The following is a 22,222-nucleotide window of genomic DNA, read 5'->3' as shown; positions in this document are numbered from 1 at the left end:
AATTTTATTAATTTATTAATTTATCAATTTTTTAATATTTAGAGGGGACACGTGACTCTCAATTATTGTCAAAGTAGGTGCCATGTCACAAATTAACGGTTGATTTAATAGTATCCTTAACGGATGTATGAAAGTGTACCAAAATTACAATTTTAGGTATCACTCTGGGATAAAAAAAACTTCACATACCAAATATTAAAAACCAAGAAACATTATAGTAGTAAACTGAGATTAATTCTACATTTAATTGTATTTATCAAACTGTCATACATACAAACAATATTCGAAGTATCACCTTTACTCCCATGTCTTTAATTCGAATCACTTTTTCCTCTGAATTATCACTTTTGTGTCTCACATTATCCCAATTCCTCAACTATGTCTATTCACTCGTTAACTTTTGATTACGCAGTGCTCAAGAGTCAAGACAATGACATCCGTATCGTTGATTTATCAATAAGAAAAAAGTTTACGCTTCAATAGGTGACTGACTTGGTGTGAGATATTGAATGAAAGTCCCTAAGGGATTCGGGAAGATATAGTTGCAATTGTTTAGGGACATATTGATTATTAAACCATTCTTTTTGGTTTGTTTTGCAAATAGTCCTTCGTATATTTTTTTCCCTTCTTCTGTTCACTCAGTGTGCTGGTATGCCTCATCAGCTTTAAATATACAAACTTGGACACAGCTAGTAGATTTGCCAAAAAAAGATACATAAAATGGCTGCCAGTGCCACTTGTGGTTGTGGATGCTTCTGTTTTTTGTGTGATTTCCTGCAGCCTCCCTCTTTGACATGGTTGGTCTAGGTGTTTCTAATTGACCTAATTGCATATTCTGCGGCATACGTTAAACATGGATAACTTCGATCGACTGGAGCAAGAAAACTTTATCTCCGATCTGAATTAACGTTTCAAAAGCTTGATTTAAACAAAATAATAATGATAATTAGAGGCTAGTTACTGCAAATATCGAAGTTTTAAGCAATCTATTCTATTATAAATAAAACTGTATATAGTTTTCATTAGAGCTTGTATGAAAAGCACCCTAGCTGCTTCCTCAATATCTTTGCTTAATCACAACATTTTTCTTAATAATATAATAATGACAATTGTTTTAAAGCCTTTAAACTGAAAGTTGAAAAACAATTAGAAAAGACTAGCTAGCTCGGAAATAATAATAATAATAATAACGACATTTGTTGATATCTTTGCTAGTTGTCTCTTATAATGAAAATTTGTCCTTAACGACAATTGTTGACACTGAAAAAAACTAAAATGAGAACTTAAACATAGGTCCCTTACATTGGGCCATCGCAACCTCCAACTCCCGCCACCCGCACTTGCCTAGGTTTGCATAATTTGCTGTCGGTGTCGTCGTAGGGAGAAATTGGGCAATCCTTGTCCCAGTGAAGACCATCTTCCAGACAATGAAAGCAATATTTTTCCTCAGCACGTCCTTCCCAGTTGTCGCGGCCAGGGTGCCCACCAATCTTACCACACATCGTACAAACTATTTCATAGCGAGGGCCAATAGTAGTGCCGTGTGGAACATACTTCAGGTACGGGCATTTGTCACTCCAGTGCACATCCTCCTTCAGGCAAACTGCACAGCGGCCGAAAGTAGGACGTTGAGTTCGAGTTGAGTCATCTGTGTTGTCCGGTTTGAGTTGAAGTTTAGCCAAAGACTCTCCAAGTTCCTGCTTTTCTGTAAGGTATTCATTGCTGCGGCTACCTGTTTTCATTGCAGAATAATCACTACAATGCTGATGCTAATTAATGAAACAGAATAATCAGAAAAGCCTTATACCAACGTCTAAAGCTTAAAATCCCACCAAACGGATTGATAAGAGACATAAAGTTTAAGTGATATAAATCTGAATTCTGAAAATTACAGCAGCGAACTAGTCTGGTGTTTAATGGAGTTTCATAGACACCATGTAAATTTTGGGTGAAACTATTAGAAATCTTAGGGGAGATGCCTGATTTCCTGAAGCTTAACAAACACAATAAAATCCCTCCAAATACTTTAAATCCTTCATCTATTTTTGAACCACTTTAAATTCCGGAAGAAATTCAATCGAATTTCTAAACCGAGAACAAAACCTTAGATTTCTCTATTTCTTGATTTCCACCGTATTTACCCACTCGCTCACTCACTCACAAAGACACCTACGAGAGAGGGAGGGGGCTCTGAGCCTGTCTCTGGACGTGGGTTTCCATTCTGATCAATCTGAGGGCAAGCCATTCCCCTCTCTCTGTAATGAGCAAATAAAATCAAAAGGATGTCTCCGTAATGTAACACAATAAAACCCATCGAGTTGCAGATTTTCACCAAAACAAATATATATAAATATATATATATATATATATATATATATATATATATATATATATAAAGCGAAACGAAAAAAAAAGGAGAGAGATTATCTTGTTCCCCTCCCCAGCGGTCACGAATTAGGCCTAACCTAAACCCTAAAAATAAAAAAACATACCTTCAGAATTCTCACCTTCTCCAAAAATTTCCTTCGTCTTCCGATTTCCCAACTTCGGTATTACGCTCTCCATCTTCGTCAAAGAGAGAAAGAGCGAGAGATCCCAGAGAGAGAGAGAGAGAGAGAGAGAGAGAATGCTTTTAGGGTTTCGGCGATAATAAGGGGTTGAGACCGTAAGAGACAGAGTGCGTCCGTTATTGTGGTTTACTTGTTTATATAGGTGAGAGATAAGCCGACGTCGTAATGTGAATACAAACGTGGTGCACAATTCATATAATTATAAACTTTTTACTAATTGATGAGAGATGACCACTCTATGACTAGCTTTTGGCATTTCTCGTTCATTTAGGCTTCTGCGTAGACACAACGCGAGTCTAAAAATTCACCATCCCAAAACTATATGCTTTTGTTCACACCAGTGAGAGTAAACCAATACCTACTACACGGTATTCTTCCCATTTAACTTAGCCATCAAAATTAATGGATTTGAGATTCAGGGTAAACTGCCATTTTCCCCTCAAACTATCACCCTATTGTCAATTTACCCCTTAAACAATTTTTTTCAGCCAACTTACCCCCAGAGTTAAAAAAATTGCTTTTAAATAATGTTGGGTAAAGTACAAAAAACTACCTCAATTATTGGTGTCACGACACTTTCATATCTCATCTTTTAAAATTGACAATGTCATACCTCATTTTTAGAATTTGGTCCAATGTTATACCTTTCGTTACTTGACCGTTTATTTTTCGGTTAAATACTGACGTAGCTTAATTTGAGGCCCATTTTCTATTAAAAAAATTAATAAAATATTATTAAAAACAAAAAAAAAATTATTTAATATTTTTTAAATAATAATGAAAAGTAAAAAAAAAAATCCCTCTGTTCGTCCCTTCCCCCCCTCCCTCTCTCCCCATCTTCATCTTCTTCCCTGCTTAATCTTCGACCAAAAAAAAAATTGAAAACCCATCAACCCCCTAACCCCCCCCCCGGAACCCCCTGCAACCCAGAAAGAAGAAGGAGGATGAAGAAGAAGGAGGAAGAAGAAAAAGAAAAAAAAAACCCCAACCCAGTTCGTCCCCCTCCCCCCCCCCCCAAACCTAACCCCCTGCCAATCCCAAATCCACCACTCTCATCCATTCTCCACATCATTTTCCGCACCCATCCTCCACCTTCTCCGTGCACCCATCTTCCCGCCGACGGGATCTGGGTTTTTTTTTTTCCTGGGTTGCAGGAAGGAGAAGAGGGGGGGTGGGGGGGGAGACAAACTGTGGGTGGGTGAGAGGGAAGACAAATTGGATTTTTTTTTTGTTGGGGGTTGCAGGTGGGGGGAAGAAGATGAAGATGGGGAGAAGAGAGAGGGGGGAGGGGGAGGGACGAACTGAGGGTTGTTTTGTTTTTTTTTACTTTCCTTTATTATTTTAATATTTAAATAATTTTAAATAATTTTTTTAGTTTTTAATAATATTTTAATGATTTTTTAATAGAAAGTGGGCTCCGAATCAAGCCATGTCAACATTTAACTGAAAAGTAAACGGCCAAGTAACGGAAGGTATAACATTAGACCAAATTCTAAAGATGAGGTATGACATTGTCAATTTTAAAAGATGAGGTATGAAAGTGTCGTGACACCAATAGTTGAGGTAGTTTTTTGTACTTTACCCAATAATTTTTCTTTAATTTTAAAAAGAAAATCAATTTTAACTATTAAAGTAAAAAAATAATAAAATTTAAAAAAGAATAAAAAGAATCCTCTACTCTTCGAGAAAAACTTGTATGGAACTTGTCATATAATTTTACTAAATGGAAGTATCTAGAAAACACTCTAAGTGTTTCGAAATCCATTCTTTACAAGGGGACACTCATTCTACGAAACTAGTTTCCACGATCCAACCACCAGGGACGGAGCTAGAAATTTCTCCTAATGGGGACAACCCGAAAAACAACTAAGAAGACCTTATTATAGGATGGCTTATACCCAATATGATAATAGGGATGATTTCAAATGATGATGTATCACAATTTCAATGTTACCAAAATTCCAGTCCAGTAGTGGAAAATGGCAAAGTGATGAGAAAAATATTACTACAGATAGGCATGAGAGGGGTTTGTCGGTTTGAATGACATAACAAGAGCATTTTTGCTCATATAGTATTTGATATGACGTGAAGTAGTATGAAGGTATGTTGGATATAGATACTAAATTTACTTCAAAGATAACGCGTGTATATTATATAAAACAAACGAATTACTTTAGTGGGGGCATCTACCCCGAGTGAGCCTTTATTGGCCCCGTCCATGCCAATCATCAACGTGTTTGCATATAATTCGAGATCTCCTAAGTCAAAAATCATCCAAAAAAAAAAGTTCGGAGATTAGGTAATGAGATGAAATCTTTCGATGGTTAGAAACTAAAATTCACGATTTAATGGTCGTTTTAGCTCCGCGCAACGCACAAGACCCAGGTTCGTGTTGAGATGAATCGACAACCTTCGATAAGTATACAATTACTTTCTTACTTTAATAAATTTTCCCTTAACTTATTTTATGTGGTTTTAAGCTAAACCTTTTTTTGGGGAAATTTCAAGCCAACTTCGAGTGGAACAAGCGAGACAAAGCTTGTATTGATTACATAGACCAGATATGGAATGGTCGGTATAAGGAGTGGAAATATGAGCTGCACAGGTACTATGACAATTTTCCGATGCCTGAGGCAGCTATTGCAGAACCATCTTAGGAGTTTATGGAGAAGGTGGTTGAGTGGTAGTGGTTGTGTATTCATTTTCAGAGTGAAAAATATTATGTTATTAAATTTTATTTAAATTTAAAATTTAATTTAGTTTTATACTTTTTTAATTAAGTTAAATTAATATTTTTTAATGGATAGAAACAATTGGTGGCAAGTAAAGGTAACTAGGAGAAGAAGCCGTACCTCCACTACTCGATCCGGCTCTTGGCCCCTAGAATGGTGGGCGGTTAGGGAGCATTTCCCGAAGGTGGTGGTTTGGGGGGAGACGCACGCCAATTAGGGCAATGAGGTTACGAACGAAGTTTATGTAAGTATTCATTTCTATGTTTTAATTGTAAATTTCATTACAATAAATAAGGTTTAAATTAAAATCAATACCAAATTAAGTTGTCACTCAGTACTACGTACGGTCTAGTGGTATTCCTCTTCACTTGTAAGTGAGAGGTCTTAGGTTCGAATATCATGGATGACGAATTATACCATATTTGGTTGCCCATTTTGTGGCTTAGCCGAACTCCTCCTTCCCTTACTGTAAAAATATTATCATTGTACTAAAAAAAACATTAAGATCGATGGTCTTACTTTTTTCCCTTTTTATTTTGTAGGCTTCTATGATTCAAAAGAAGGACGAGTACCTCACCAACCTTTTCCAACAACAACTAGACATGCCTATGGAGGAGCTGACACTTGATCCAAAGATGTTTCTCCAGTTGTTAATGGACGCGGTTGGGCAAAGAACATGCAATGTTGGAACCGAATTCGTGCACCGCCGTTAGTGGTGGTTGTGAACAAACTCGAGCGACCTACAAAACATTAAATAACCGTGAGCAAGCCTAGGACCCAGAGGGTGGATGTGTTGTCACATCCCAGTATCGACTTCGCCATAGCACAATATTGTCTTCTTTGGGCCTTGGCCATGCCCTCATGGTTTTGTTTCTAGGAACTCACACGAGAACTTCCCAGTGGGTCACCCATCTTGGGAATGCTCTCGTCCGAACTTTCTTAACTTTGGAGTTCAGATGGAATCCGAAGCCAGTGAGTCCCCAAAAGGCATCGTGCTATAGGGAGAGGAACATGTACATATAAGGAAAATTACCCCTTCTCCGTTGGTCGATGTGGGATCTCACAATCCACCCCACTTAAGGGGAACCCGGCATCTTCGCCGGCATATACGTACCGAACGGCAAAGTGGCTTTGATACCATTCTGTCACATCCCAGTCTCGACTCCATCATAGCATAATATTGTCCGCTTTGGGCCCTGACCACGCCCTCACAATTTTATTTTTGGAAACTCACATGAGAACTTCCTAGTGGGTCACCCATCCTGGGAACTCACACGAGAACTTCCTAATGAGCATGTACATAGAAGGCACATCACCCCATCTCTGTGGGAAGTTAAGTGAGTTTGGGCAAGAGCATTCCTAGGATAAGTGACCCACTGGGAAGTTCTTGTGTGAATTCCCAGAAACAAAACCGTGAAGGCGTGGCTGAGGCCCAAAACGGACAATATCGTGCTACGGTGGAGTCGAGACTGGGATGTGACAGAATGGTATTAGAGCCACTCTACCGTGTAGTGCAAGTGTGCCGACGAGGACGTCGGGCCCCTAAGAGGGGTGGATTGTAACATCCCACATCGACCAACAGAGAGGGGGTGATGTGCTTTATATGTACATGCCCTCATCCATATAGCACGAGGTCTTTTGGGAACTCACTGGGTTCGAATTCCATCAGAATTCTGAAGTTAAGTGAGTTTGAGCGAGAGCAATCCTAGGATGGGTGACTCACTGGGAAGTTCTCGTATAAGTTCCTAGAAACAAAACCGTGAGGGCGTGGCCGGGGCCCAAAACGGACAATATTCTGCTATGTCGGAGTCGAGACTGGGATGTGACATGTGCTGCCAGCCAAAGTCTCTCCAACGGTCAAGTTAGTGAACAATTTTATAATCAAGCAGTGGGCAAGAGATTTCAAGTGTTTAGATTGCGTTACTAGAGATGAACCCTAGATGAGTGTATTCCTACCATGGGAAGAGAGATCTTTTTAGGATATAATCATTGTTCTAAGTCGGGAGAATCCTACAGAATATCTAGAATTAGATATTGCACACCCTTAGGAACTGTTATTACTTACGGCACATGGCGTGCGTCAATCCCCTAGAGTATAGGAACTTTAAGACTTAAAGGATATGGTTGTGTCCACATCCATATCAGATCGCGTGTCTTACGGAACAAGCATGGTCATCTAGCGAGTCGCTACGACTCCGCATATTACCCGGAGTAGAGTGATGGTGGCACTGCTACTCTGTCTGATCCAGCTCCGCTCGGAGCTGTTGAGTCCATGACCAAACTTCTGAGGTAGCTGTATTTGGATCAGCCTTACTTCGGCCCTAGAAAATCATGGTCCCACAGGCAAGGAAGTTTGCGGCCTAGGATCAAGTCGGATTAGGGAAGTCAGGGGGTTTTCTTTTTTAGCCAGCTTTAATCCATCGACCTAGACTGATTCCAGACTTGAGCAATTGGAGATGGAGCTAGCATGCCAAAGGAAAGAAGTTTAACGCTTGGCACAACCTGCTGCGAAAGACCGAGAATTATTGCACCTGTACTTTGCTGTCGTAGCAATCCTTGTTAGCTTTTGACATCAGGATTACTGAGCCCCTAATCGAGATTTTGCATCCATTCCCCCAACCATTCCAGCAGCCATCGTAGTAGTTTACATTTTATGTTTAGTTTTTGTAATATAATTGTACAAACAATTTTATATGGTTGTAAATATTATTTTTTTCATTTTTATTAAAATTATTGTTGTTTTCAAATTTAAAATTAAATAAATTACTTAAAACATTGTTTTTAATATTTTTAATTAAAAAAAAATCCATGACCTTTCTTCCGTAAAAGGTTTGTTTAACAGAATTTTAAATTTGGTTTCATAGAGTTTGCCTGATGATTGGGACGTCGGGTCAAGCTCATTATATTATTTAATTATGTTCTAGCCGACGAGAAAACATTTGTCGGGCAAGTGAACTCCGTCGGGTCAATTCGGTCAATACATGTCGCCTCACGACCATTTTCGTTGGGTTAACGTATATTTGCCCAAGGAAATTGTGTATTTGTCGTTTAAGGTTTCATGCGAAGTGTTTTGCCTGACTATTCTATCCCGACGAACTTCCGCTAAACTCTCCAACGATAAATGAAGCTTTTAGCCGACAAAGTTGTTCCGTCTGGGTAAGTGTTTTTTTAGTAGTGGTTTTGACCAAATTGCATCGTCAGATATGGAACTGATCATTTCTTGAAACTAAACCAAGGAATAGATGTTCAGCCTTCTTTGGACCTAAGGGATGGACAAATACACATTGGTTATAGGTGAACGGTTATGGATGACCGCAGTTACCCGTTCATTTAAATTTCACGGTTATGGTTATGGGTAACTGTTTAGAAAATTAAATGGTTATGGGTATAACTATTTACCCGTTAAATTTAAATGGATGGTTAATGTGTATTAACTAGTTATAGTGGGTACCCATTTAACTGTTTATTTTAATATATGTAAAATAAAAAAAAACTAAAAACTCTAAATTGTTCGACCACTCCCAGACTCCCGCTGCTTATCTCTCTCATTGCTGCCCTATCTCTCATCTCCGCGTCTCTCTAATCGTCGGCAAAACAGTGGATTCGTTGCCCATTTTCAGTCGTCGATGATCGCGGCACCTCGTTCTGACTTCCATCAACCACAAAAACCACTTCTCTTCTCTTTTTGTTTTTATTCAATTAATTCAATGATTTATATTTTGGATTAATTGGATTGGAGGTTTGGATTGGTCTGACATGTGATAAATAATTGAGGAAGTGAAGCAATTGTCTGTGGTGCCGCTGACTAATCTCTAGGCGAGAGTCCCAAACTGCTTCGTAATTTATTTTCATGGACACACTGAGTTCCTATTTTGATACCTCGCTCAGTATTTGTTTTATTTTCTCTTTTTTTTATAATATTAATTGATTGCCAACCACACAAGTTTCGTAACGATAACGACTTGCATGACATGAGCATACATCAATCGCAATATTTTTCACCAATGATAAAATAATATGTATAAGTTTTTTGAGGACTTAAAATATTAAAATATGGAAATGCATGTTAAATGTACCTACAACGGTGTTTAATTGTCAGAAAAAAATTATGACAAATTTCTATTTTAATTTTCAAGTTGTTAAAAAAACATGACGGGTGAAAAAAGGGGTAAAATGAGTAAAAACGGGTAAATAGGTAAAGGGTTACGGTTAAATGGGTACGCGATGATGAGTATGGTTATAGATATGAGTATAACCGTTTATGCAATTACCTAACAGATAAACGGTTATGCGGGTAAGAGATTAAATGGTTATGGGTGAATAACCGCTGTTACTCACCCCCATAACCGTTGCCTATCTCTATTTGGACCAAACTACAGGTTCTAATTCTAATTCACGTATATTATTAATGCACGCTAAGATTCGAATTTAATTCCAAGAACGGATATGGTTCGGGTTTGTTTGAAATGAAGCTGAAATTGCCATCAAGCCATTCTCTAGGAGTTGTCACCACATTTTATGTCGATGTATATATCATTTATAAACAAAACATGCATAAATTTGCTTGATACGAGTATATATCGTTCCCACTAGAGCAAGCCTGAAGTTGCAGGTGTAATGTAATGAAAAAGAAGGCAAAATCACATTGTAGGCCTTACAAACAGTTAAATCAAGACAAATGCGTTGAATGTTGACCCTTTTGAAGTAGATTGAAAATCGAACTTAAGTGGCTACAAACTTTGCAATTTGCCAATCCAACTAACCCCTAGGGTTTAATATCAAAGTTCCTTTGTTGCATGCATAACTCCACAAAACTATGCATTAATTTCTTGCATGCATTATTTTGGAGATTAACTATCATTAAAACTGTTTTTGGATTGATAGATGACATTCAGTTATCTTCACATCCGGATAATAAGCCTGGAAACCATGATGAGATGGACTTCGAGTTCTTGGGTATCGCTTGTTAGGATCAACAGTACTATAGGATAGAGAAAAACACAAAATAAAGTAGAAATATAGACACTAAGAATTTATGTGGTTCGACAATTTGGACCTACATCTACGAGACAACGATCAATCTTCCACTATATCAAAATAATGGGTACAACCAGAATAATCTTACCAAGCCAAAGACAAGACTTGATGAGTACAAGAAAGTATAACATGCACTCTCTCACTAAAAATCTCACTCACACAATGTATGGTGGAACACTCTCTCTCTTAACCTTGGAGTAGAACAACTCTTAAAACTCCCACTCTTTGTCTTGGAGTGGTATTCTTGCTTTTGGATCATCCTTTCGAATGATCCTCAATGGTGAAATGCCACTTCTATTTATATGCACGAAACATCCAAGTGAGTCCAAGAATTAACTGTACCACAAGTAACTCCACTGCGAATATTGGAAGTCAAAACCTTCATGCACATGCAATGCATTAACCTTGGAACTTCATATATTCATGCACCACTTAGACCACCTCAATTCTTGGGTTAAAACCAAAAATTTTTAACCCAAAAAATTTAGGTTTTAACCCAGAAACAATTTTTTTTGGTCCAACCTTTCTGTGTTAAAATTTTAGCTCTAGATTATTAAAGAATGAATTTAGGCTAATTTTGTTTTTCTTAAAGTAACTTTTTTAAAAGAAAAAGTTATGCAGACTATCCTAATTTAATTTTATGAACATTTTAACCTAAAAATATTTAGATTCCAACAAATATTGAAAAATCACAAACCGATAGCAAAAAACTCATGAAACACTATGAAAGAATATGAAACACATAAAAGAATTTTTTTTTAATTACTTTAGCCGTTGAATTTATAAATGTAAAACTAAAAAAAATATACATATATGGTGGCCCAGCCCCGCTAACCTATGGGGAATCCTAGGCTAAATTTGGCCCAGAAATGAGTTTTGAGTTTTAACTCATATTTGCCCCAAGAGTTGGAGCAAGTTAAGATAAGTTTAGAACCTAAAATATGAGTTTTACTCAAAAGGTTGAAGTATATCTTAAAGTTCCCATGATTAATTAAATGAACCAATCATTAAATTCCTCTGAATGTAGTAGTCTCCAATGCATAATTAGTTCTCTAGAAACTTCTAGAGATTCTAAACTATCCTTCATCATGGGCTGGACCCACGGTATACCATCATCGATGGGCCAACATATCCTTACAAGCGAATATTTTGCCGAATGCCAATGGGGTTAGAGAACAAAGGCTTCATCTCTGGTTTGGTCCCACAAAGGATTTACATAATTATGGAATCTTATGGAACTATCGCCAAGTAGTGTAAGCAAACTCGAATACTGTCGGGAATAAGAGAGATCTTCCCTCACATGCTTTTATTGTAGGTTTTTTAAGGACAACATCCCAATTAGAGTGTTCAAAGAAGAGAACAATGTTGGGAGCAAGGTACCCTGCACAAAAGATGTTTGTGGAAGGAAGGAAGCATATGGAATGGAGAATCTTGGGCATCAAATGGCAAAAAAGTAAATTGGTCCCAGTCACCCTTCCAAGCACATTATCAAATATTTAATATAAATGGATGCCAATTTGGAGCCAAATGCTCTTCTCAATCTCATAACTACGTACCGGTGGAGCCCCAGCAGAGCAACAAAGATCCTATGAGAATGTGACTCAAAAATCTCTGTTTTATGATAATTTGTTTTAAGGAATGCCGAGTGAAATAATTAAGCTGTAAATTGGTCTATCTTTCTACATTATACTTGCGTGTAACACTTATTTCAGTTTTTTTATGCATGCATTCATAACACAATTATACACTACTTTCTTATTATAAAATATATATTTTTAATTAAAAATAGATAAAATAATTTTATAAGTAATGAAGTTACTAATGATACTTTAATCTTTTTTAGTCTTAAAATAAATTCAATAAATATATGATCTAGTCTGAATCAGTACTTATTGAATATTAAAATTAGGATAATGCTTAAGGGGATGAGCTCATCCCCTCACTTACTGATAACATATTTTTACCATAAATTTTTCATAATAAAAACCGTTCGGTATTATAATCTTCATTTGAAGATCATATCATGAATGTGCTACTTGGTACCTACAATGTTGATTTATTTTGATATATTTGGATGACTAAGTGATATCCAATACGAATAATTTTTTATAAGGATGATCTTCAAATGAAGATTAATAGATTGAACGGTTTCGATTATGAAATTTCTACGGTGAAGATACATTATTTGTAAGTGGGGGAATGAGCTCATCCCTAAATGGTAATGCAAGTATATTATCTATCCACTTCATATCTTTGTTTGCAAATAATGTGAATACAAAAGTGGTGCATAATGCATATAATTAAAAACTTTTTACTTAATAATGAGAGATTACCATTCTATGACTAGCTTGCTACATATGTTGTGCCACTCAAATATATTTCCTTTTAACCTTTTGGCATTGTTCTTTCATTTAGGGCTTCTACCTAGACATAGAGCATTAAAGGATAAAAAGTAATTTCAACGCTAGTCTAAAAAATCACTATCCCAAAAATAACCTTTCATATCTCATGTTATCTCTATTCCTTTTGTTCATACCAGTGAGGGTGAACCAACACCTACTACGCGGTATTCTTCCCATTTAACATATTCCCCTTTGCTATTTACTATTTACAGAGGTTTTTTTTTTTGGGTTTTCTTAATTTCTTTGTTTTTTGCTCATTACTATTTGGCCTTTTAGCAAAAATTGTCCCTGAGATTTGCATAACTCCTCATTTTGCTCTCTGAGATTTGAAATCAATAATAGACCTAACAATTTCTTACACGACTTGTTAACATGACACGTAAACGATACAAAAATAACGAGTTTCGAGTCAACACGATAACTAATCGGATCACACGATAAAAACACGTTAATAACGGGTCCTTAACAAGTTTACATGAAGGTGACACGCGCGTAACCCATTTCGACACATTTATTTGTTATACTAAAAAAACTCACTATAAAATACAATAGCCATAGAGTATATGTATATATTGTATATTAAATATGCATTATTGTATTATTATTCTATATATATATATATATAAAGTTTAAGTTTTTTTATTTTTATTTTTATAATATACTATAGACAAAGAGTGAGATTTAAAAAATTATAAAACACATTAAAGTCTAATGAAAACATCATCAATATAACTCTTGAAAACAATATATCAAGCCAAAATTCAAATACCATTTCCATTGGTGATTGATGAAAATTGAAGGGTTTTATTGTAAAAAACGTGCAAGGTTCCTCAACCTTGAAACGCAACTCCCTTCATTTTATTAAAATACCCTCATTTTAATAAACAATAGGCCAAAATGATTTGATAAAATTGAGGGTATTTTGCCATTTTATTCTGATTTAATGAAATTTTTTTACAGAATGGCTAAAATGATTGATGATGGACAAACTCAAAGATCAATTCTATCGATTTCAAATCTTAAAGACCAAAGTGAGGAGTTATGTAAATCTCAGAGACTATTCTTACTATCTTACCTTGTAAATGACAAAATCACGCTAATTTTTAACAGCAAATTGGATGGAACCCATATATACTTTTAGGTCACTATATAAATGCATCAACTTTCTTGCTCAACTTACTTGCTCATCTCAACTTTCATACAATATTTTAAGTTCATTTCTTTGGCTTTTTTTTTTATTGGATTCTTCTTTTTGCTCTAAAAATAGAGCAAAAAATGCCGCATCATGCAAGGTTATGTGGTGGAACTACAAACCTTGTGATAATCATACCTGGAGGAGCAATACTGGGATTGGACACTAGAACAACAAGAAGCGATAATGGTCGCATAGGTAAACCTATTTCAGCCTCTTCTTTGCCACTCATTTGCCAGTGACAAGAATTGAACCTAGTTTTGTATACCATTCAGCCTCCCCCTCCCACTAAAACACGTTGTCCTTCATCTATAGTTATTTGCATTATGTTTAGATTTTCTTGTTCTTATTTATATGTCCAGTGTTGTTTTAAATTTTTAAGTCCTTTGTTCTTATTTTATTAATACATATTATTTTTATTTCAGTTTCAGAAGCACAGACCAAGTATGAAAAATTGTCTGAAACTTCACCCATTGTTGCAACGATGACGGGGAATGTAGTAAAATGCGAAGAAACTTGGCAATTCTTGAAGGATGACAAATCAGTTGAAAAATTGGAAGGTCCTGAACCTGTTACTTATGTAGCAAACTTGGGACTTAAATATATACGTGCTTTTCCAGTACCTACTGTGAAATTTGGCTTCTTTATCGTTGGCATGCAGTTGGAGGTACTTATGTAGTGATTTTATATTGATATCATAATAAATGTGTTAACTGTTAGTTATTTAATTTTATATAATTGTGTGCAGAGGCCAAAGGCATTTCTACTCTCATTGGATGATAAACGCACAGGGTTTACGAGAACGTTGGATGAGATACTCGAAATTCGCACACTAGGCTCAGGACAAATTATTGCTGAAAATGCAATAAAAAGAAAATTTAGACATCTTAACAAGGACGTCAACAATGTTACTGAAAGTGAAGCAAGGATTGTAGCCGAATATGCATTACTTTTTGCAGCACTGCGTGATTTCCAGACAGGAGGACATTTACAAGGTTAGATATTTCTTACTTTGGACTTTTCTACCATCTTATCACTTAATGTGTTAATCATATGTTTTATTGGTTGACAGTGATACATATTACAGCGCTTGGAGTTGAGGTTCTCTCCCAGAAAAACGTAGTGGAATTGTATTTGCAGTTCTTCAATGAGTTAACCCCTGAAAACACCAAATCAGTATTGGTCTTTTATAAGTTGGAAGTTGGTGAAACTCAACTAAGGAGTTGGCTTGGGTATGTAAATTTATAAACTTCTTTTGGTTCGTGCCTCTGTTGTTTTTTGTCGTTTTGGTATTTCTTGTGGCTTTTGTTTTTTCTTTTTTTATCCCCTAGTCTGTTCGGGCTTGGTGCATTTACACATATTTGGCTTTTTAATCTTCAGGAGGGCAGGAGATATAGATAAAGATGGGCATGCGTTGACAAAACTGGCGGGAAACTATTATGTTCGCCGTGTGAAATACATGAAAGATTCATCAGTTGATGCAGCGCTTGGTATGGCAGCTGATGTACCCAAACCCACAGTGCTTCCTTTTACCAGTTCTCAGTTTGGAGTGAAATTTTTTGATGTGGAAGATAACCTAGCGAACCGAATTTACATTGCCAAGGTTGATGCAGAAGTCTTGAGGGGTTTGTTGGTAGATTTATGAAGCTGCTGAATGCTCTTGCATATTATCATATTACATAGAGATGTGTGGTTGTATGTTCTGACTTTTGAACATAAAGGGCAGGAAACGAATTGACGAAGTTTTTAATATTAGCTAGGTATATGAATTATATGATAGTGAAAATAAAACTGAAATTTATTGTTAGAGAATTTTTATTGGCTTGATATGTATTTTGAAATCAATGAATTTATGGAGTTAGAAGATCTTATTTTAGTAGTACTGATTCTCTCTTTAATTTGGAAGTTAAGTAATAATTGATATGTACAAGTTCACATGACTAAAGGCAGTAATCATTGGAGCTAAGAACCTCGTATACTTTGTTTTACTACAAGTGTCTAGGCAGCAAAATGAATCTTATGAAAAGAATGGAGAGTCATGAATTTACTGATCAAAGTAATCCCCTAAATAGGAATAATAGAAACATGTGTATTATTGACTCAACTTTAAGAACTCCAGTACCAATGTTGGATTCGTACGTTTAAGAAATAAATTTACCGATGTTAATGTGGAAATACGTCTCGGAGTACAAGTATATAAGGTGAAGTTATTGTAGAATGCAAGATTTCAATCCTTGATAAATTAATACATGCATGACATTGTTGGTTAGTAGAGGATTAGAATAGTGATAACTTGGACTATTAGTTGTTTAGTGGAATCATGAATTCAGTTTCAGATTGACATCATAAAGTAATAAATTGTTGTAAACTTTTAGTTTCTCAATATGTGATTTAGTGGTGATACTTCAAAGATGATTTAATTATTTTGGATTTGGAGATATAAGCAATGCATGTACAAATTTATAAAAATACTTAAAGATTATTAAATTTAAGTTGAACTCCTTTGACTAAATTTGAGATGAGATCTAAAAAATTAATATTGGTGACATAATATTTGGAAGATATTAGTTGACAGTTGTATTATGATAGACTTATGGGATAAAGATTTTAATGGTTCTTTGATACAAAGTAAATATTGCATATATTTGAGAGTTGACAATGCAAATGGTGATTGGTGATCAGAGATTTTCCTAGAACTTACTGCTATCTGGAATATATCTTCTTTTTTGGGAATGGAATCAAAATGGTGGATTGAAGATGAGTCACAATTTTGAATGTTGTGAACCATTGAACCATTAGAAATATGACTTGTAGTTGTTGTGTATGTGATACTAGAATTAGCTAAGATGAATAATTGTGCTATACACACAAATGAGTAGTAAGTTCGATTTTTGATAGTGGAAAAAAACTATATTTAAGAAAAGAACATTTTCTTTGGTGAGGATATTATGATGTTATTAGAATGATATTGGAAGAGTGAAAATGGAGAAATTTCTTAAATGAATGATAATGAAATGTTTCTAAGTTTCAAGGGAAGAAGAGAGTGATCAATTAAGGATTAGAATTGAATTGGCAAAATATTTGACTTACTGGAGAGAAATATTATGAGGTTAGACTTGAGGTTATAAGATGTATTTTTGTGGTAGAATTTGGTCATTAATTTGTATTAGCTTGATGATAATTTACAGTCAAGAGATGTACTTGAATTATAGATGTGTTGGTTTTTCAGTCCATAACTTGAAAATACTGTTTGAAACACTTTTCATGGTATAAGTTGTTGTGGGAGTGTTGATATATAAGGTCTAATACTTGATGAGTTTTAGAATAAGGTTAAATAGCCAAAATGGTTTTTGAGATTTGCATAACTCATCACTTTGGTCCCTAACATTTCAAATCGATAAAAGTGGTCTCTGAGATTGTCCACCATCCATCATTTTGGTCATTCCGTTAAAAACTCCGTTAAGTATCCCAGAGCTCTTGGCCGGAAGTTTGGACAATTTTCAAAGCTTCGTAACTCAATTGTTTCTTAACCAAATTCGACCCATAATATATCAAAATGAAGATAGGAAAGTTTAGAATAAGATTATACCTATTTGGAACCCCAATGGCTGTCAGAGATAGCCGAAAAATAGCCTCAAAATTGATTGGTCCGAAGGAAAACTGGAAAACTCGCCGGAAACTGGGTAAATTTTAAATGTTCATAACTTCTTTAATACTCAATGAAATCAAGTGATTCAAAAACAAAAATCATACTTCTTGACGAGACGAAGAGAATGGTATCTTTTTAGACGGCTAACTCGCCGTGGTTTGGCAGGAAAACGGCTCGAAAGTAGCTGTCTTGGTCTCGAGTTAGCCATTTTCGAGCTATTTTTCGGTCAAACCACGATGACTTAGCCATCTACAAAGGTACCATTCTCTTTGTCGCATCGGGAAGTATGCTTTTTGTTTTTGAATCACTTGATTTCGTTGAGTATTGAAGAAGTTATGAACGTTTAAAGTTTACCCAGTTTCCGACGAGTTTTCTAGTTTTCCCTCAGACCAGTCAACTTTGAGGCTATTTTCCGGCCATCTCCAGCATCCATTGGGGTTCCAAATAGGTATAATCTTATTCTACACTTTCCTATCTTCATTTGATATATTATGAGTTGAATTTGGTTAAGAAACGATTGAGTTAAGAAGCTTTGAAAATTGCCCAAACTTCCGGCCAAGAGCTCCGGGACACTTAACGGAGTTTTTAATGGAAGGACCAAAATGATGGATGATGGACAATCTCAGGGATCACTTTTATCAATTTGAAATGTTAGGGACCAAAGTGATGAGTTATGCAAATCTCAGGGACCATTTGGCTATTTAGCCTTAGAATAATTTACAAGAGTAAGGTAGTCAACTTTGGATTTAGACATTATAAAATAAAGGGACACTTTGTATGCGGTCCCTAACTATCAATATTCTTTAATTGAAACCTTGTTAGTTTTTAGTTTTTGATTGAGGTCCCTGACATTAATGTAATAATGTAAGTTACTATGTTTTTAAATTAAAAATTAAAAATTGAAATTTGTAATTGTTTATATTAATGAGATTTTAAATAAAACCCATAATTTATGGGATTAAAAATAATAAAATATAAATTATACTCTCTATTATATTGTGTGTGTGTGTACATATATGTATGGGTACATTAACCAAAATTAACAAAAAAATTATTGTACCAAAACATGGATACATTCTCAAATCAACGAAAAAGAATGTACCCATATAAGTTTAAACATGGATTAAAAAATTTGAATGGATTTTATATTTAAAAAGGGTACATTTTACATATAACAAATTGATATATTTGAGAATGGGTACATTTAAGATTAAAAAAATTGAAAAATTATATGAATGAGTACATTTAAGATTAAAAAAAATTGAGAATCTTTTTATATATAAAAAAAACTAATAGGTACAAACTTAATTTAATTTAATTTTTTATTATTTTGGAAATGTTTGAATTGAAAATTAATTAGAAGTTTAATAGAGGTGTGAGTATTAAACCCTAAATTAATTACTAATTTTTATATTAAAAATTATATAATAAACATGTAAATTCATTATCACATTAATGATAGGGACTTGAATCAAAATTTGAGAACTAATAAGGTCTTAGTCAATGAACAATAAGAACTAGGGACCGGATACTAATTTTTCCTTAAATAAATGATCAAATTTTTTTAAGAGAAAATGCAATAATAATAATAAAAATTTAACAAAGAACATTCAATTAATTATTACATTGACACGTTGACGTTGATTTTTTTTGGTCAAACTAATTTACTTCTAATAAATAAAAAGGCAAGTACAGGAAAAAGGGAGCCCAAAGAGCAGTCCACTACCTAAATACAAGTCTTACAACCAAAAAAAAAAAACAATAGATAGAAGACTGTAACGAAACCAACAGCCACCAAATGTGCCTTGATCGCAAGATCACCACCACCACCAAGAGAACGAATCAACGGAAAATGGGGGTGAGCAAGCCACCCGCACAGTTAGTGCTCCCATAATCCTACTAGATAGTGCTAAAAGCACTTTGACAACCACCCAACACCTGAGAAGAAACACACGGGCCGAGTAGCAGAGGTCGGTGGTTGAGGACGCGCGACAAAAAGTAGCACCGAAGTAGGAGAGGGCCATGAAGGTCTAGATATGAGACTAGCTCATGGGAATTGAGATAGAGTTCATAAAAGAAAGCTCAAGGAAAGCCAAAACAAAGACCAAAAGAGAAAAAAGTTCAGAAATTAAAATAAAACTTTTGAGTGGAAGGAAGGAAGGGAGAAGGATGAAGGATAGTAGGGGAAAAAAAGAAGATGTAGAGAGTGGAGGTGGATGGGAAAGAGGGAAGAAGAGCTAGATAACTGTGGGAAAGACGGGGGCAAAGAAGGGAGAGGGAAGATGCAGAGGGTGGAGAAGGACGAGAAAGAGTGGGGAGTCAGGCTGTCGCCGAACCTAAGCCGGAGCAAGGAGCGACGACTAGGAAGGTTTCTTTTTACTTGAAGGCAGAGGGGAGGAAAGGTTACCCGTTCACATTGATTAGAAACAAGAAAGAAGTAGGACGGTCAACTCAACATTAATTATAATAAATGAATAAACTAATAAAAAATTAATAAAAGACATTTGATAATTAATAAAAAAAAAACACTTGAAGCTGCTGCAGAATTTGGCAGCAATCCCCTTTGCTATCATTCCATGTCATCACCATATAGGAATTGGCATTTCGGTTGGAGAACGTTAATGTAGATTCCTTTTACTGTTATAACTGATGTGGATATTTTGACATCTCATTTGGAGTTGCTCTTAGGGTACGAGCATAATTTGTCTCCCTAAGGACAACATTCTTTGCAAAAAATACAAGGAGACGGACTTTTGTTAGGCAAAAGTGGTTGCGCAAAAAATATAAGGCGATATACCTGTGTCGGGTAAAAGTGGTTGCGCAAAAACCGTCTTAAGACACGTTTTCCGATGGATATAAATATTTGTCGGGCAATAAGTCTTTGCCCGGCAAATGTGGCGACAAAACTTCGTTGGTTAAGTTAGCGTTGACCTCCCACGCCCGACAAACGATGATTCACTCGACGAAAACATGTCGTCATGCAAAAATTAATTTTTCTTTAATTTTTTTGCTCTTAACTTTGCCCAACGAGCATGTCATCGGGTTAGTGGTGCTTTAACTGAAGAAAAATAATTACTTGATATCGTTAGCCGTCGGAAACGTATACTTCGCAGAACATCATGTTTTCTGAGTCATGATTCTATTATACTTCTCTTTGACAAAAAAAAAAAAAGATTATATTATACTTCTCAAAATGTCATACGTGTTGGGTCATGATATTCAAATCCCTTTCCTTCAATCTTCAACCCCAATTTGTGAACATTTTGAAGACTTGTTTTGACACGAGTTTCTCTCTCTCTCAAGATAAAGAATTTTCCCCTGAAAATATTTATTTCAATATTCATCTCATCAGAACTTCATTGCAATTATCATCAACATACAGAAACTTAAAATTTCATAATTTTGAAATTATAAGAAAATAAGGGTTTCAACAACTTTCATGCTCACTCTCCAGTTTGGTGCAGCATTGCATCAATCTCATCACCATCTTCCATCGCAAGCTAACAACCACCAATAACAAAAAATGAGTTGCAAGTTCAATTTAAATATCCAAATACTGAGTTCAGATCTGAGAAAAAACTCAATGTATAACCTCCTCTGGAGTCTGCTCCGCCGGAGTCTCCGGCCATCAAACGAGAAGGCAATCGAGTTCATGTCCACTGACTGCCGATCACTGTATGCAGTCATGAGCTTCTTCAGTTGGGTCGTATGTTTAATTCTAAAAAAGACCTTATTAAGGATTGTACTTAATTTTATAGCCATGTAAACAAGCACCACCCAAATTGGGAATATTTAGAATAAAAGAAAACAACCAGAATTAACCTTCAAAAATCACTAACAAGTAACGATCACGAAAATATTAAACGTACAAACATGTGAAGAAGGAGAAGAACTTATCTACAACATGATGTAACTATAGCGATATTTCAAGTGAACTATAACGGAAATTACTCTTTGGCACACATACACATCACCCTCTGCTGCTTCAAACTTAAAAAGCAGGAGAGAAGTTGCCCAAGCGTAATATAAACGCTACAGAGAGGGAGAGAGGGAGAGAGAGAGAGAATCGTAATATGACGGTTGAAATCGATTGAGAGGGAATCCGACGGGTGAGATTGCGCATGTGTAGGACGTTTGCGGTGGGATTGGATTAAGAGTCATTTTCTTGCTTTCCCTTCCCTCCTTATGGTGATGTCTACTTTCTATTAAAAGAGGTTTTGGGGAATTCTGATCTTTTTTTTTTATCAGAAAGTCAACTTTCATTAAGATAAAAACTAGTACAAGGCTTGAAAAAGATTGAGTAACAACTACAGGGAAAGTAAAAGGCACAAACAAAATTAGAGCAGCAACCCAAGATACAACGGCAGACCCACATAAGCTTAGGCTCGAAGGTAGTAGAAAAAAGAAAATAAAAAACCCTAATCTCCAGCAGCAAAGACCACATAGCCACCGCCATATCCTCGGATGAAGCCAAACTATGGACCGAGAAAGTAGACACTAGAAATCCCTTTCACGAACCCCTGCAAATATATACAAACAAAGTATCATATGGGTAGAGGGTGAGGCTAAGGGGTATGTAAAATACCCAACACTTGGGCTCGATGGGGATTCAATATAGGTATGTTGGTTGGGGGAGGGGA

The 22,222-nt window shown here is 35.7% G+C and overlaps 2 protein-coding genes across 2 annotated transcripts in view; both read right to left on the bottom strand.

Annotated features, from left to right (window-relative positions):
* Nucleotides 1-21,559, bottom strand: part of LOC126587607 (small ubiquitin-related modifier 1-like) — a 49,237-nt gene extending 27,678 nt beyond the window's left edge. Inside the window, exon 1 of the mRNA XM_050252690.1 lies at nucleotides 21,519-21,559. The gene's annotated coding sequence lies outside the window, so the exon portion shown is untranslated. The remainder of the gene's footprint in view (nucleotides 1-21,518) is intronic.
* On the bottom strand, nucleotides 1,110-2,658 carry LOC126587605 (uncharacterized). Its single transcript, XM_050252689.1, has 2 exons — nucleotides 2,493-2,658; nucleotides 1,110-1,732 (listed from the first exon to the last, which is right to left on the bottom strand). The coding sequence occupies exons 1-2, from the start codon at nucleotides 2,563-2,565 to the stop codon at nucleotides 1,299-1,301; spliced, it is 507 nt and encodes a 168-aa protein (XP_050108646.1). The 5' UTR covers nucleotides 2,566-2,658; the 3' UTR covers nucleotides 1,110-1,298.
* Nucleotides 21,560-22,222: the final 663 nt, after the last annotated feature.

This window comes from Malus sylvestris, chromosome 10, assembly GCF_916048215.2.
Source record: "Malus sylvestris chromosome 10, drMalSylv7.2, whole genome shotgun sequence".
NCBI lineage: Eukaryota > Viridiplantae > Streptophyta > Magnoliopsida > Rosales > Rosaceae > Malus > Malus sylvestris.
This window is presented reverse-complemented; position numbering and strand designations above follow the sequence as displayed.